Source organism: Fragaria vesca, linkage group LG6 (assembly GCF_000184155.1).
Source record: "Fragaria vesca subsp. vesca linkage group LG6, FraVesHawaii_1.0, whole genome shotgun sequence".
NCBI lineage: Eukaryota > Viridiplantae > Streptophyta > Magnoliopsida > Rosales > Rosaceae > Fragaria > Fragaria vesca.
This window is the reverse complement of record NC_020496.1, coordinates 3,945,554-3,958,298: the sequence shown is the minus strand read 5'-3', so window position 1 is coordinate 3,958,298 and position 12,745 is coordinate 3,945,554. Positions and strand designations below refer to the sequence as shown.

Genomic DNA, 12,745 nt, shown 5'->3' with positions numbered 1-12,745 from the left:
GATTTTGGGTAAATAACATACAGGGAAGGCTTGTCTAATCCCAAAAGAAATAAAAATAGACACCAACTTTTAGACTTCGGAGCTTGCTGCGGCGAACGCAGATTTCAGCATCCCTTTAGCTTATTGTAGTATTATAGTATTGATTTATTTCTTTTCTTTTCTTCTTGTACTTCCAACACCTTTTCAATTGCATTACAATACATCATTTTGGCTCATCATTTACGGTATCACTTGCTCAGTTATCTATATAATTCTCTCATTTAGCTTAAGGTAGAACCGATGTGCATGTCATTCATATGAGCTATTTGAAACTTTGCTCATTGAGGAACCAAATGGTGGCAACTTTTATCGACGACCTTAACTTCTGCACGGTCGAAATACCAATCTCCTATGGATTGCGAAATTGTCTGCAAAACGTTGATCACACATGAGATTAGAAGGAGTGGAATCAACTAAAGAAGATATTGCATGATGACATATTAGCTGAACTTTAAGGCTACTGCTGGATCAAGCTCACCTTGTTTCCAATAATTGTAGAATTGGCAGCATACCATGTAAGCTGAAACTGAGATTGACAGTGTGCATAACATGAATTTATAAACATCCCGTTTTGTTTAGACTTAGAGAATGGCTTTAGTGCATGCAGCATTCGACTCCGGAATCCTGTGGCATTGTTACAGCAGTACAAGTTCAGTAACTATATATGTGTCTGAAGCAGCAAGGTAGAGTTAAAATAGTAGCTCATAAGTTGGATTACCTTGCAGAATATGCAACTGAGACGGGGAACAGTTGGTAACATTTAATTTGCAACTGTTCCACAAGCCGTTGGGATCAGCTGATGCTGGAACTAAACTGAATTGGAACTGATTTCAAGTCGGAAGATACAAAGGTTAATGCAATTAAGCGTTTAGTAATGTGCTTCTGGTAGTTCTAAAAAGATAAACAATTACCTGAAATGAATCATATGCTGAGTTGAGTATAAACAGTGGGGTTTTAATGCCGGCGAGTAAGTTCTGAGGGAAGAAGCACTGCAAGGCAGGACAACATAAAGGGGTTACAATAAGCTAATTAATTAAATGTCCTAGTTGAAGGAAGCAGCAGTGAAAAACCTATAATTTCAAATCAAACATTGTAAGAGAAAATGCAGAGAAACACATACTGAAGTAGGATCAAGGTGACTAGTACAAAAGTGTGGCAGATTTTCTTTCACCGCCTGTGATAAATCATAACAGTTTCCATAAGCATACATTACAAAATATGTTGATGAAAGCATTAATCAGGACTTTTCTATCACTTTGTATGCACTTGTATGGATAATATCAAATTGAAGCAGGAGAGTTTGGATCAAGTTTAAATTGGTCACGAAAGTGATAAAGTTAATACCTGCAAGCTTACAACATTACTGAAGAAATTCCTGAATGTAGGTTCACCAGTTATGTCAACCCTGCAAATCCATATGAATAAAAATTCAAGTGTTAATACTGGCTAGGAAAATGACTGACATATCGATAAGGCAGGAAAGAATAAGGCGATACTACTCACGAGTCAAGGAAAAATCCTGCATCACTGAGACACTTCACTTTAGTACTTCTTCGAAACAATCCCCGGAACTTATCACAGTGCAAGATAGATGTCAGACCTCCAGCAGAACAACCAGAAATAAGAGCCTGAAATAGTAGCAATTGATATGATGCAAATATGTCAATTTTCATGATATGGGAACAGACAAGCCATTAGAAGGGAACAAGCATATTTCTCAAGCAAGAGCAAATATTACACCTTCTTGGCGTGACGCATGCCCAATGACATCAATTTTTCCATTGCAGCCAACCAAATGCGATGTCCTCTAAACTGAAGTTGTGCTTCCTAAAAGCAGAGAATGTACTATATTTTAGCATCCAGTGCACACATACGAGACTAGGTTAATCTCTTTCACCTACATCTTTCATACTCTCCCGAGTTTTATATAGTTTGACTGAGTGCAATCTATAGATATATGGGAAACATATGGAAAAGTAAAAGGTATTGTAAATGGCAAAAGACATCCTGCAAACCTTATTTTCACTGTCCCCAGAAAAAGAAGCACCGTCACAAGAGGGAAGCATTACTCTATTCCAATTGAAGAAATCTGCAATCCCCCCATATGTTATGTTAAGCAAATAAGCAGTTAAGACAAAGGGTCAAGACGGCTAAAGTAAGAGCATCATAGCCTTGGCAGTTGAAGACACAAAGGTGGAGGTGAAAACCTGGATTTTCTTCAGCTTTGTAGCTTAGTATTCCAGTAAATCCTGTCTCTGGTAGCATGAGGTTTGATGATCCAAGCTGTGTTTTCTTGCGAGCAACGCAATCCGTGATGTTGCCACACCATCCTCCTCCCTGCCAGAACATATAGTATCAAGTATCAACATACTTCCATGCTAGAAGATGGATATAATATACAACTATGCATGATTATTAAATGTATGTTAGTGGTTCTGATATATCTCACAAACCTGAAAGTGAACGAGCCAATTCTTTTTCCCTGATCCGTGTCCCCGATGAAAATAATAAGCAGGTAATGTTCCATCCAAGCAGACTGCAGTTATACACAAGCAGGTATATTAGGCCAAAGCAAATAAGTGATGGCTCAAAAAGACATTCAAGAGAAGGAAAGACATACATAACAGTTGCATCTGAAAGTCACTATAAAATCATTAACAAGGACCAAGACATATATTTATATATGTACACTCATTGCAAGTTTTCAACCATGCATAATCTGTTTGCTGCACTATTTTCCAGAAATGATAATAGAAAACAGAATTCTTAAGGTACCTGCTCCTTTGGCATCTGCTCCTTGAATGAGGGTTAGTGATACCATCAGAGTGTTATTAATGATTTCAGTCTTGGGATCTCCTTCATGGCTGTACTGAACAAACCCATCAACCCAGTTGCTGAAAAATGTTGCTATTACAATGCAAACCCACAAGAACTTCAACATGGCTCTTGATCTTCCTCTGCTTCAATCTTTCTGCCACCCCAAGTCTATAAAAATGAAACTAAATTCCTCAATTGAAATGAATTTTCGTGAACGTCTCAGTACGGCGTGAATCTCGCACATTTTTTTAAAGGGCTCAAAGCAATTTGTGTACAACTTGTCATAACATAACATATCCAAACAAATTACATTGCAAATCAAGAGCATGTTATCTAGATGATAAACCGGCTGTATATTAGATTGAAGCAGAGAAGAAAGCTAAGGTGAGCTTCTTCTATCCATACCTTGAAGTCTGAATAGGACAAGCCATAATTGGCAAGCATTGGATAAAACTACTAAACAATACCTAATTGATTTAGAAATCAAAATGAACTGCAAATGAGGGGGTTCAGTTTGATTATTTTTAGAGTTGACTGTTCAAAAGTCAGTGGAGTGTGAATGTGAAGTGGTTAATGCTTCAACATGCTTCCTATTATTAAAGTCCACAGACCATGCTTTGAGCTTGAGGAAGTTGTCTATCAATCTGTTATATCTGGTTTTCTACTGCATCTGTTTCTCACTTGCAAAGGCTTCACATCAGAACAAGTAATGTTTCAAAACACTGTCTCTCCTTTTCTTTTCCTGTGCTTCATGTACTTGTTGAATTTCATGTTTGAATGTTTGCAAAACCAATCGATGGCTGCAATAAGGGTTGCAAACATTTTCATTATTGTGCTGCTGATGATACCAGAATCAGAATGTTCATCTTTACCTTTTATTCTCTCCATCCCACTTTAAAACAGATTACTCATAAAATTATTCCATTCATGTTGTATAGAACTATAGATTATCATTTCGATTTTCATTTATTGGATACAAAATAATGGCATGAAGCGCTTTCGCCGAAGCAGTATATCAGTTTGAAATGCTTCCAGATCACGTTCTGCACTTCATAGTAGCCTTGTCTTATTTGTAGTCTTCATCTATGTTTTTTTTTTTTTTCGTGGTAATCTTCTCCTGATTGCAACTGCATCACAAAGTTTTACAAATTGGCTCATTTACACAAGTCAATTCACAAAACTTTGCTTATTGAGGTACCAAATAGTGGCAACCTTCATCATAGACCTTAACTACTGCCCGATCAAAATACCAATCTCCGACAGATTGCGAGATTGTCTGCAAACAGATCCAAATAACACACATTAGATATTTGAAACTCAATTGGTACGAATTCTTGTATTTAGGCTACATAAAAGCTTGATATATCTGATCAAACTCACCTTAGTGCCAATAAGTGTAGAGTTATCAGCATGCCACATGACTTGATACTGAGCTTGACAATGCGCATAACATGAAGTTATAGACATCCCATTTTGCTTAGACTTCGAGATTGGTTTTAGTAGATTCAGCATTTGACTCCTATAACCTGTAATGAAAATAAAAATAAATTTAGGCTACTATTAATGTTAAGAGATCAAATTGCACATGTATGGGATTACCTTTCATTATTTGTAACTGAGATGGAGAACAGTTTGTAATGTTTGATTTACAATTGTCCCACAAGCCATTGGGATCTGTTGATGCCGGAACTAAAATGGCATAAAACTGGTTTCAAGTGGGAGGAGAAGACAAGTTACTTATTCATCAGTAAGTTCTTTTAGATGCTTCTCAAATAAGACCTATAAAATTGAACAAGTACCTGATATATATCATATGCTGAGTTGAGTATAAATAGAGGGGTTTTGATCCCGGAGATTAAGTTCTGAGGGAAGAAGCACTGCAAGGATAAGAAAAAGAGGAAGGGGGAAGGTTGGAACCTGAGTCAGCTTAGAGCTAGCAAGCAGTAGTTTACAACTGTTCACATCTATTTTCAAATCAAATACTGCAAGAAAGAAGATGAATTGAATACCGAAGTAGGATCAAGGTGTCTCGTACAAAATCGTGGCAGATTCTTCTTCACCCCCTGTGATAAGTCATAGCTTTCCATTAGCATACATTAAAAACATGATAATATAATATGTAGTAGAAAAAGGCGATGAACAGAAGAGGGACTTAAACAAAACAAAGTGAATACCTGCAAGCTTACTACACCACTAAAAAACTTCCTGAATGTAGGTTCACCAGATATATCAACCCTACAATATATTCCATACAGGATCACCAATGAAAATTCAAGTGTGACAAGCTGTGAACATCTCTGCATATGGGTAATGTAGGTAACTAAAAGCATATAGAATAGCTAGACTCACTCGTCGGGGAAAAATCCAGCATCACTCAGGCACTTCACTTTAGTACTTTTTCCAAATAAGCTCCGGAACTTATCACAGTGCAAAATAGATGTCAAACCGCCAGCAGAGCAACCGGAAATAAGAGCCTGAAAGAAGAGACATTGATAAGTTGAATAATTTCCATGAGATTGGAACAGAATATAATAAAAAAATCTTAAGCAAGAACATAACTATACCCTCTTGGCATGGCGCATGCCCAATGACATCAACTCTTCCATGAAGGCCAACCAAATACGCTTTCCTCTAAAATGCAGTTGTGCTTCCTAAAAGCAAATGAAACTCTATGTTTTAGCATCTGAGAAAACATATGATTGAAAATAGTTATGTGAGCACTTATCGGTGAAAGTGCAAGTATATATATAAACAATACCACTATTTGAGTTCAATTGTAAATAGCAAGATCATGCAACACCTTATTTTCACTGTCTCCAGAATAAGAAGCACCATCACAAGAGGGAATGAGTACTCTATTCCAGTTGAAAAAATCTGCAGTCAGATATATGAGACGATGAGGGTCCAAGTCTCAAAACAGCTAAATCCAGAACATGGTCAACAGCCTTTAACAATTTAACATCAAATTTGATAACGAAACCTGGATTTTCTTCAGCTTTGAAGCTTAATATTCCAGTGAACCCAGTCTCTGGTAACATGTATCTTGATGATCCAAACTGAGTTTTTGCGCGAGCAACACATTCTGTGATGTTGCTACACCATCCTCCACCCTAACACAACATGTTTATCAGATTCAATCTATATAAGAGTTGGCAAGAAGATGTAATGAAACAACAGTGCATGAGTAACAATGTTATTGTTTACCTGAAAGTGAACGACCCAACTATTTGCCCCTGACCCATGTCCGCGGTTAAAATAGTAAGCAGGCAATGTTCCATCCAAGCAGACTACAGGAGCCAAAATTACAAGTACATAAATGGCACCAAAACAAACGAGACAGAACCTCAAAAGAACATACATATATATCTAGCTATCTAAATTCTCAAGTCACTCACTGAGAAATGAGATATGCTTAGCTTAAGCCAGTTTTGCTGTACTAAGTTTTTCCATTAAACTCTCCCGAAATGATAACAGAAACAGTAACACTTGAAGTACCTGCTCCTTTGGCTTCAGCTCCTCGAATGAGGGTGATCGATACCATCAGAGTGTTATTTATAATTTCAGTCTTGGGATCACCTCTATGACTGTACTGCACAAATCCATCAACCCATTTGCTGAAACAAAATGCTACAACAATGCAAACCCACAAGAACTTCATCATGGCTCTTCTCTTCTTCAACCTCTTTACCACTCGAGTATGGAAGAACTCAGACTATAAATTCAACTGCTAATCCCAACATTGCTGTGTGTATCAACTATCAAGTACTGCGGGATCTCACTCATTATTTTAGTAGGTTCAAAGCAATGTGTATATAGTTAACCCAACTTGCCCATAACAAATCATTGAACTGTAAGGAGTGAAGGTCTAGAACATATTATTTAGAAAAACGATCAGCTACATCAGATCCACAGATCAAGCAGAAGCAAGCCATAGTGGCCCTTCTTCTATCCCATAAGTCTAAAAAGGACAAGATTGGGAAACTTATAAACAATGATAAGGAGAAAAGAACTGTAAAAGAACGACTTCGTTCTTCTTCAGTTCTTCCTATAGGGGTTGACTAAACAAGATCTGGTTTACCCTTCATGAGTTTATCACATGCTTTTTTTTTCTTTTTCATTTTACTAATCGATTGGAAGACTGAAAGTCTGAAACACACAATAAACAAGTTTTTTGATGTCTTGAATTTCCCAATGGGATCATACCACATCAAAATGGCTGCAATGAAGAGTTGCAAACATTTTCATTGATTTGGAATTACTAATACAGGAATGAGTTTATTGGAAACATTACATTAGCCCCTAAAAATATGAAGAGCTTGCTGATGACATTTGCACTTCTCAGCAGGCCTTCTGGTTTATTGTCTTCTATCAATTTCAATTGAATTACAAGACTATTTCATTTAGAGTGAGGGGAATAAATATTAAAATGTAAAAGAGCCAGCTGATTACTCTATGCTCGTTGGAAGACCAGATTGTGGCAAGAGTTGTCACAAGGGTATGGACAATCAAATGCCTTGGTACCCTTAACACCGGTTCGTTCAAAATACCAGTCCCCGACAGCTAGTGCAATTGCCTGCATATTGTCAAGATCACACATAGCATTAGATATATCAAACTTGTTGCTATGGGAACTTAAAATATTCATTTCCATGCATCAGGCTTACCTTGTTTTTGATGACTGGAGAATTGTCAGCAAACCATGTATCCTGCCTCTCACTTTGGCAATGGGCAAAGCATGAATTTATAAACAACCCGTTTTTATCAGACACTGCGAATTGTCTTACTACATTCAGCATTTGATTCCTGAATCCTGTTAGTCATAAACGAACAACCCAAATTTAGTCACTTTGTTTCTGAAGCTGCTACTAGCTTTCAAGAATTAAAGAGTACACAATAGATGGGGGCTACCTTGCAGAAATTGAATCTGTTTTGGGGAACATTTTGCATGATTTAATCTGCAGTCCTTCCAGTAACCACGAGGATCTGCTGAGGGTGGAGCTAAACTGGATTGGATCTGATTTCAAGTAGGGAAATATTAGAATTTTTTTTTTCACCACAGCCTAAAGTATTTTGTACATTCCAAAATTTCAAATACTTAAAGAATTACCTGCCAGGAATCATATGCTGCATTGAGTATAAACAGTGGGGTTTTAATACTGTTGATTAAATTCTGAGGGAAGAAGCACTGCAAAGAGAAAACAGAAAGGGAGTTTGTCAAAATATAAGAAAAGGTGGTTAAATAATATTTGCTATGTTTCCACCTATTCACATAATCAAGGACTTGACAAATAAAAAGAAGAAATGATTACCGATGTAGGATCAAGATGGTTAAGACAAATTCGTGGTAGAGTTTCTTGCACCCCCTGTGATAATCAGAATAATTTCCATAAGTATACATTCAAAGCATGGTCCCAACTCCCAAAGCTTACGGAAGAAAAGTCCAAAACGTAAAATTTCAGTAAATAAGATTGGGCCAATACCTGCAAGCCAACAACGCCACCATATAAATTCCTGAGCGTGCGTCCACCAGAAACATCAGCCCTGCATAGGACAAGTAATTGAATTCCAAGTGTCAATAAATAGCTAGAACATTTCTCCATCGAAACTGTGCACAAAGAGTTCAGGCATTAAGGTTAGCGCTTACGCATCAAGAAACAATCCAGCATCACTTAGGCACTTCACTTTTGTTCTTGTTGAAAATAAGCCCCGGAACTCATCACAGTGCAAAATAGATGCCAGGCCACCAGCAGAACAACCAGAAAGAAGAGCCTGAAACATGGAATTTAATAAGTTGCAAGATGTGTCATAATAAGGGAATGAGAATAGACCATAAGCAACAGAAATATTGTACCTGATTAGCATAGCGCATGCCCTTTGACATCAAATCTTCCATAGCAGACAACCATATACGTTGTCCTCTGAATTGTAGTTGTGCTGCCTGAAATCAAAATCATTATGGTTTAGCAATGGGTATGAACATATAAATGGAACAGAAAAAATTTGATACACCATCCATCACTGTAGTTTTAGCTCATATATCATTGGTTCATCCTCTTCAGTGTACCTCTCTACCACTACTATTACAGGTGAAATTTGTTGTAACTCAATATTCTAAAATAGGAAAGTATTAAGAGGTCAATTTTAAGTCCTATAGAGTAGCACCAGAATCATCTGAATTTATATCTTCATTGCTAAACTTTTTAGCAGCTAACACGACAATGCAGAGAAAAAGATCAAACTGCAAGAACATCCCAATACCTTATTTTCACTATCCCCAGAAAAAGAAGCACCATCACAATAGCGAAGCTTGACTCTATTCCAGTTAAAAAAATCTGCACCATCACCATATTTGATAAGATGATTGTAAGACTGCGAAATCCACAAATAGGCCAGGCAGGCAGGACAAGAAGATGAACAGTGTTTGACAATTTAACATTTAGTTTGAAAAAAAAACCTGGATTTTCTTCAGCTTTATTGCTGAGTATTCCGGTAAATTGCACCTGTTTTTCCATAAATTTTGATGATCCCCTCCTTGTTGTTTTGCGGTAAACACAATTTCTAATGGTGTTACACCATCCTCCTCCCTACACAAGATATTTACTCAAGTCAAGTTCTACAAGGTCAGAATTTTCAGAAACCATCTTAAAGATACTTCTTATCACAAGTTCGAAAGCATAATGTAAATGTTAAATGATATGACAAGGAATTGGTATGAAACAGTGAACAACTATACATTAGTGCAAAACTAAATGATGCCACTGTTTCAGATTTAGTTCACTCACCTCCAATTGGATGAGCCAGCTATTTGCTCCTGACCCGTACCCACGATGCAAATGGTACCCGGGTAAGGTTCCATCCAGGCAGACTGCAAGGGCCAACAAGCAAAGTAGGTAAATTAGGACAAAAAAATATGAAACAGATCTCAAAATACAAAAGCCTCATGCATCTCAAGTCAATGATTAACTGACAGTGATTCAGATAGGATTTTCAAAGTGAAATTAAAAACAATAGATTGACAAATACAATGCCTGATAGGTCAGGGTAACCATAGATTAACACATCTAACAACAATTTTGAAAGCGTCTGAAAAACAATATGCTACCAATTCCAATAGGCAATTGAGAGAAACTCACTCACAGTCTCAGAACTACTATATAGGAAAACTTGGATTGGAAGGAAAAGGCAAAGGAACAGATTTAAAGTGATAAACAGTACTGCAATGTTTTCAGGCCAGCTATTATTATGTAATGTAAGTTACAGTAAACAATAAATAAACGGAGGGACAAAGCAATCCAGATTTAGATAACCACTAAGCAGTAAGCACATGAAATCCTATCAGCTCAACTAAACCCAAAAATGATACTAGACCGAGAAAAGGTACAATCTTTATTTACAAGATCAAGCAAAAAAGTCCAGATATTTAGATCAAAATAAAGAAAAAACACAGTAATGGTTTAGCTAATTATAGGAGTGAGTGTACCTGCTCCTTTGGCACCAGCTCCTGGAATAAGGGTAAGTCCTACCATCAACCCAGTTAGAGCAGCCTTGGATTCTCCGTAGCTCTCCAACCAGGACAGCTCTGTTTCATTAAAACTATGCTCCTCAAACCCATTAGCCAATTTGGTCAAAACTAGTACTACTACAATGCCAACCCAAAACAACTTCATCTTGGGCCTGCTCTGTTTCAATCCTACTACCAAAAGAACTAGAGAACAGAAAGATGCAAACTTGGGATTTGCATTTGTGTATCTGTATCTGGGTGTAATATATAGTGAGTGTTTCAGGTGAGTTGCTATCACATTCAATAGCAAATCGAGCTGAACATAGAAGGGTATAGCCAAAATGAGGCAAGTAATAAAAACTGAAAAATGTGAAGCCAAAAATGGAAGAAGCTGAAAATGAGAATGAGAGAGAGAAAGGTGGAGAGATCTCACAGACAGGAGTCTTTGGGAGGCTTTTTAAGGTTTTATTACCAGAAGGCATGTTTGGAATCTCAATTACGTAAGATTATTAATTCCAGAGGTGGGGAAAGCTAGAGCTACAGGAGCCAGTTGGCTTTGGATTTTTCACAGACGAGTTTGGGCCGTTGATGGGGGAGTGCAGAAGTTGATCATGACAGCACAGTGGGAAAGTGGGGTCGAGATTTGGAGGGAAAAGGGGTGGTTTGGTTCCCTGGAGAGCGGGAGAGGGGGTGATGATGAAATTGGTAATGTGGGATTTATGGGGTTTAGTGAGGGTTTAAGCCCTGGATTTACTGTTTTGTGTGGTGTAAAAGGTAATAAAAGGACTAGAAAGTTGAAACTGAAACGAAGGAGGGAATTACTATGGTCTTGGTTTTACCTTACCTTTGTTTCACTGTGTCAGTTTTGAAATCTGATTTTTTTTTTTTGAGGCGAATGAATAATTTCATTGATCGAAAAGATCATACAACTCAACGAGCTCTCTCGCTCAATCTAAGGGATCCGAAGATCACCTATTACATTCACTGCTCAAGTAGCTAGTGCACCGAATGCATATTTAACAATGACTCCTAAAGACTCATACACCTTGAACGAAGAAAGCAGAAAATTTAACCTATCAGTATATCTGCCTAGAGACTTATTTTATGGTGTACATCAATATTGGTGCAAATTAGGTTAAACCTTATACTAACTAAAGATCAAGAAATACAGGGCCAAGACCCACTACACCCAACCGAAAAACGGAAGAGATTACTGAATAAAAATGACCTAAAAAAAAAAAAAACTTAACCTAAGGGAAGAAAGTTAATTACCCCGACCCTAACTAAATAAGCCAAAGCCCACCTAATAGAAGCCCAAAAATTGAAACCCGGTAGGGTTGTTGGCCAGCAGGTACGGCACTGCCGCCATCACCATACTGCTTTGCTGAGGTACCCCACCCGGGCTCACGCCAACCCAAATCCTATCGCTCGATCCACCGTTCAGGACCTCCTGCCGCTACAAACACTCGCCCATATCGCCATGATGTCGCAACGCTTGATCTGGGACTCATAGCTTCGTCGTCGACTTCAGCCTTGCGACACCAGCAACGAAGCTTTCAAACCCAACTCAGCAAAACCATATTATGACTCGTCCACCAGAAACTGTTGTCAACACCATACAACCCTCAAGCAAAGCAACTATCCAGGGGCTTTTGAATATCAACAATATATCCAGAGCTAAGAATAGCCCAAGAGAATTGCCATGCCCGGCTGCACTCACGGCATGCCGACAAGGCAGAGAGCATGTCGTGGCACGGGAGCCGTCGGACGAAGACCTGCAAGCTTGTGTAGAAACCCTTTTCTCACACACCAACTTCTTTGTTCTCAAAATTATGCAATTAGTTAAGTTTTGTTACATATTGTTTCCTTTGTTTCAACTAGAAGAGCAGTGAGATTTTGTTTCGTTTAGGATTATTAAAAGTAATATTTATTAAACACAAACTCTTTTAATTTACAGCTAATTAAATAGTTTCACATCACAACATGAGCAATCAGTGACGAGGATAAAAAGGGTGTTGAAAGAGTTGTAGCCCTATGGACTTTCTATGTTTTGTCTAACTATATTCACTTAATAGCCAAGACTTCGATCACTTAGCTCTAAATACGGACATAACCTAATAAGGTAGGCTTAATTGAATCATGTTAGATTGTAAGTGAGGCGGACATTGCATGAGTTCTCTTGGTCTAAGAGGTATCTAATTTGAATCTCACTTGTGAAATGCATCTCATAGCTCACTGCGGCTGCTATTCTTGTAACAAAAATAAGGTAAATAGGGGTGTGTATATTCTATAATTCTACTACAACATTCCAAACCCATCATTGGTTTATGCATGAATTTTGATAACGTTTGTTTTTCAATTTTCTAAAAAGTGCTCTCTCTCTCTCTC

At 37.7% G+C, this 12,745-nt stretch overlaps 3 protein-coding genes across 3 annotated transcripts; all 3 read right to left on the bottom strand.

Annotated features, from left to right (window-relative positions):
- Positions 1 to 317: 317 nt before the first annotated feature.
- Positions 318 to 2,980, bottom strand: LOC101295841 (protein notum homolog). Its single transcript, XM_004304874.1, has 12 exons — positions 2,815 to 2,980; positions 2,493 to 2,575; positions 2,247 to 2,376; positions 2,055 to 2,128; positions 1,780 to 1,866; positions 1,543 to 1,667; positions 1,384 to 1,444; positions 1,160 to 1,213; positions 951 to 1,028; positions 758 to 863; positions 518 to 663; positions 318 to 407 (listed from the first exon to the last, which is right to left on the bottom strand). The coding sequence occupies exons 1-12, from the start codon at positions 2,978 to 2,980 to the stop codon at positions 318 to 320; spliced, it is 1,200 nt and encodes a 399-aa protein (XP_004304922.1).
- A 1,062-nt stretch (positions 2,981 to 4,042) lies between these two features.
- On the bottom strand, positions 4,043 to 6,517 carry LOC101295549 (protein notum homolog). Its single transcript, XM_004304873.1, has 12 exons — positions 6,352 to 6,517; positions 6,061 to 6,143; positions 5,837 to 5,966; positions 5,657 to 5,730; positions 5,421 to 5,507; positions 5,206 to 5,330; positions 5,031 to 5,091; positions 4,866 to 4,919; positions 4,656 to 4,733; positions 4,456 to 4,561; positions 4,237 to 4,382; positions 4,043 to 4,132 (listed from the first exon to the last, which is right to left on the bottom strand). Exons 1-12 carry the CDS (start codon positions 6,515 to 6,517, stop codon positions 4,043 to 4,045), a joined length of 1,200 nt encoding a protein of 399 aa, XP_004304921.1.
- A 553-nt stretch (positions 6,518 to 7,070) lies between these two features.
- Positions 7,071 to 10,742, bottom strand: LOC101313425 (protein notum homolog). Its single transcript, XM_004302274.1, has 12 exons — positions 10,337 to 10,742; positions 9,639 to 9,721; positions 9,311 to 9,440; positions 9,115 to 9,188; positions 8,708 to 8,794; positions 8,501 to 8,625; positions 8,337 to 8,397; positions 8,166 to 8,219; positions 7,964 to 8,041; positions 7,765 to 7,870; positions 7,521 to 7,666; positions 7,071 to 7,429 (listed from the first exon to the last, which is right to left on the bottom strand). Exons 1-12 carry the CDS (start codon positions 10,521 to 10,523, stop codon positions 7,307 to 7,309), a joined length of 1,254 nt encoding a protein of 417 aa, XP_004302322.1. The 5' UTR covers positions 10,524 to 10,742; the 3' UTR covers positions 7,071 to 7,306.
- Positions 10,743 to 12,745: the final 2,003 nt, after the last annotated feature.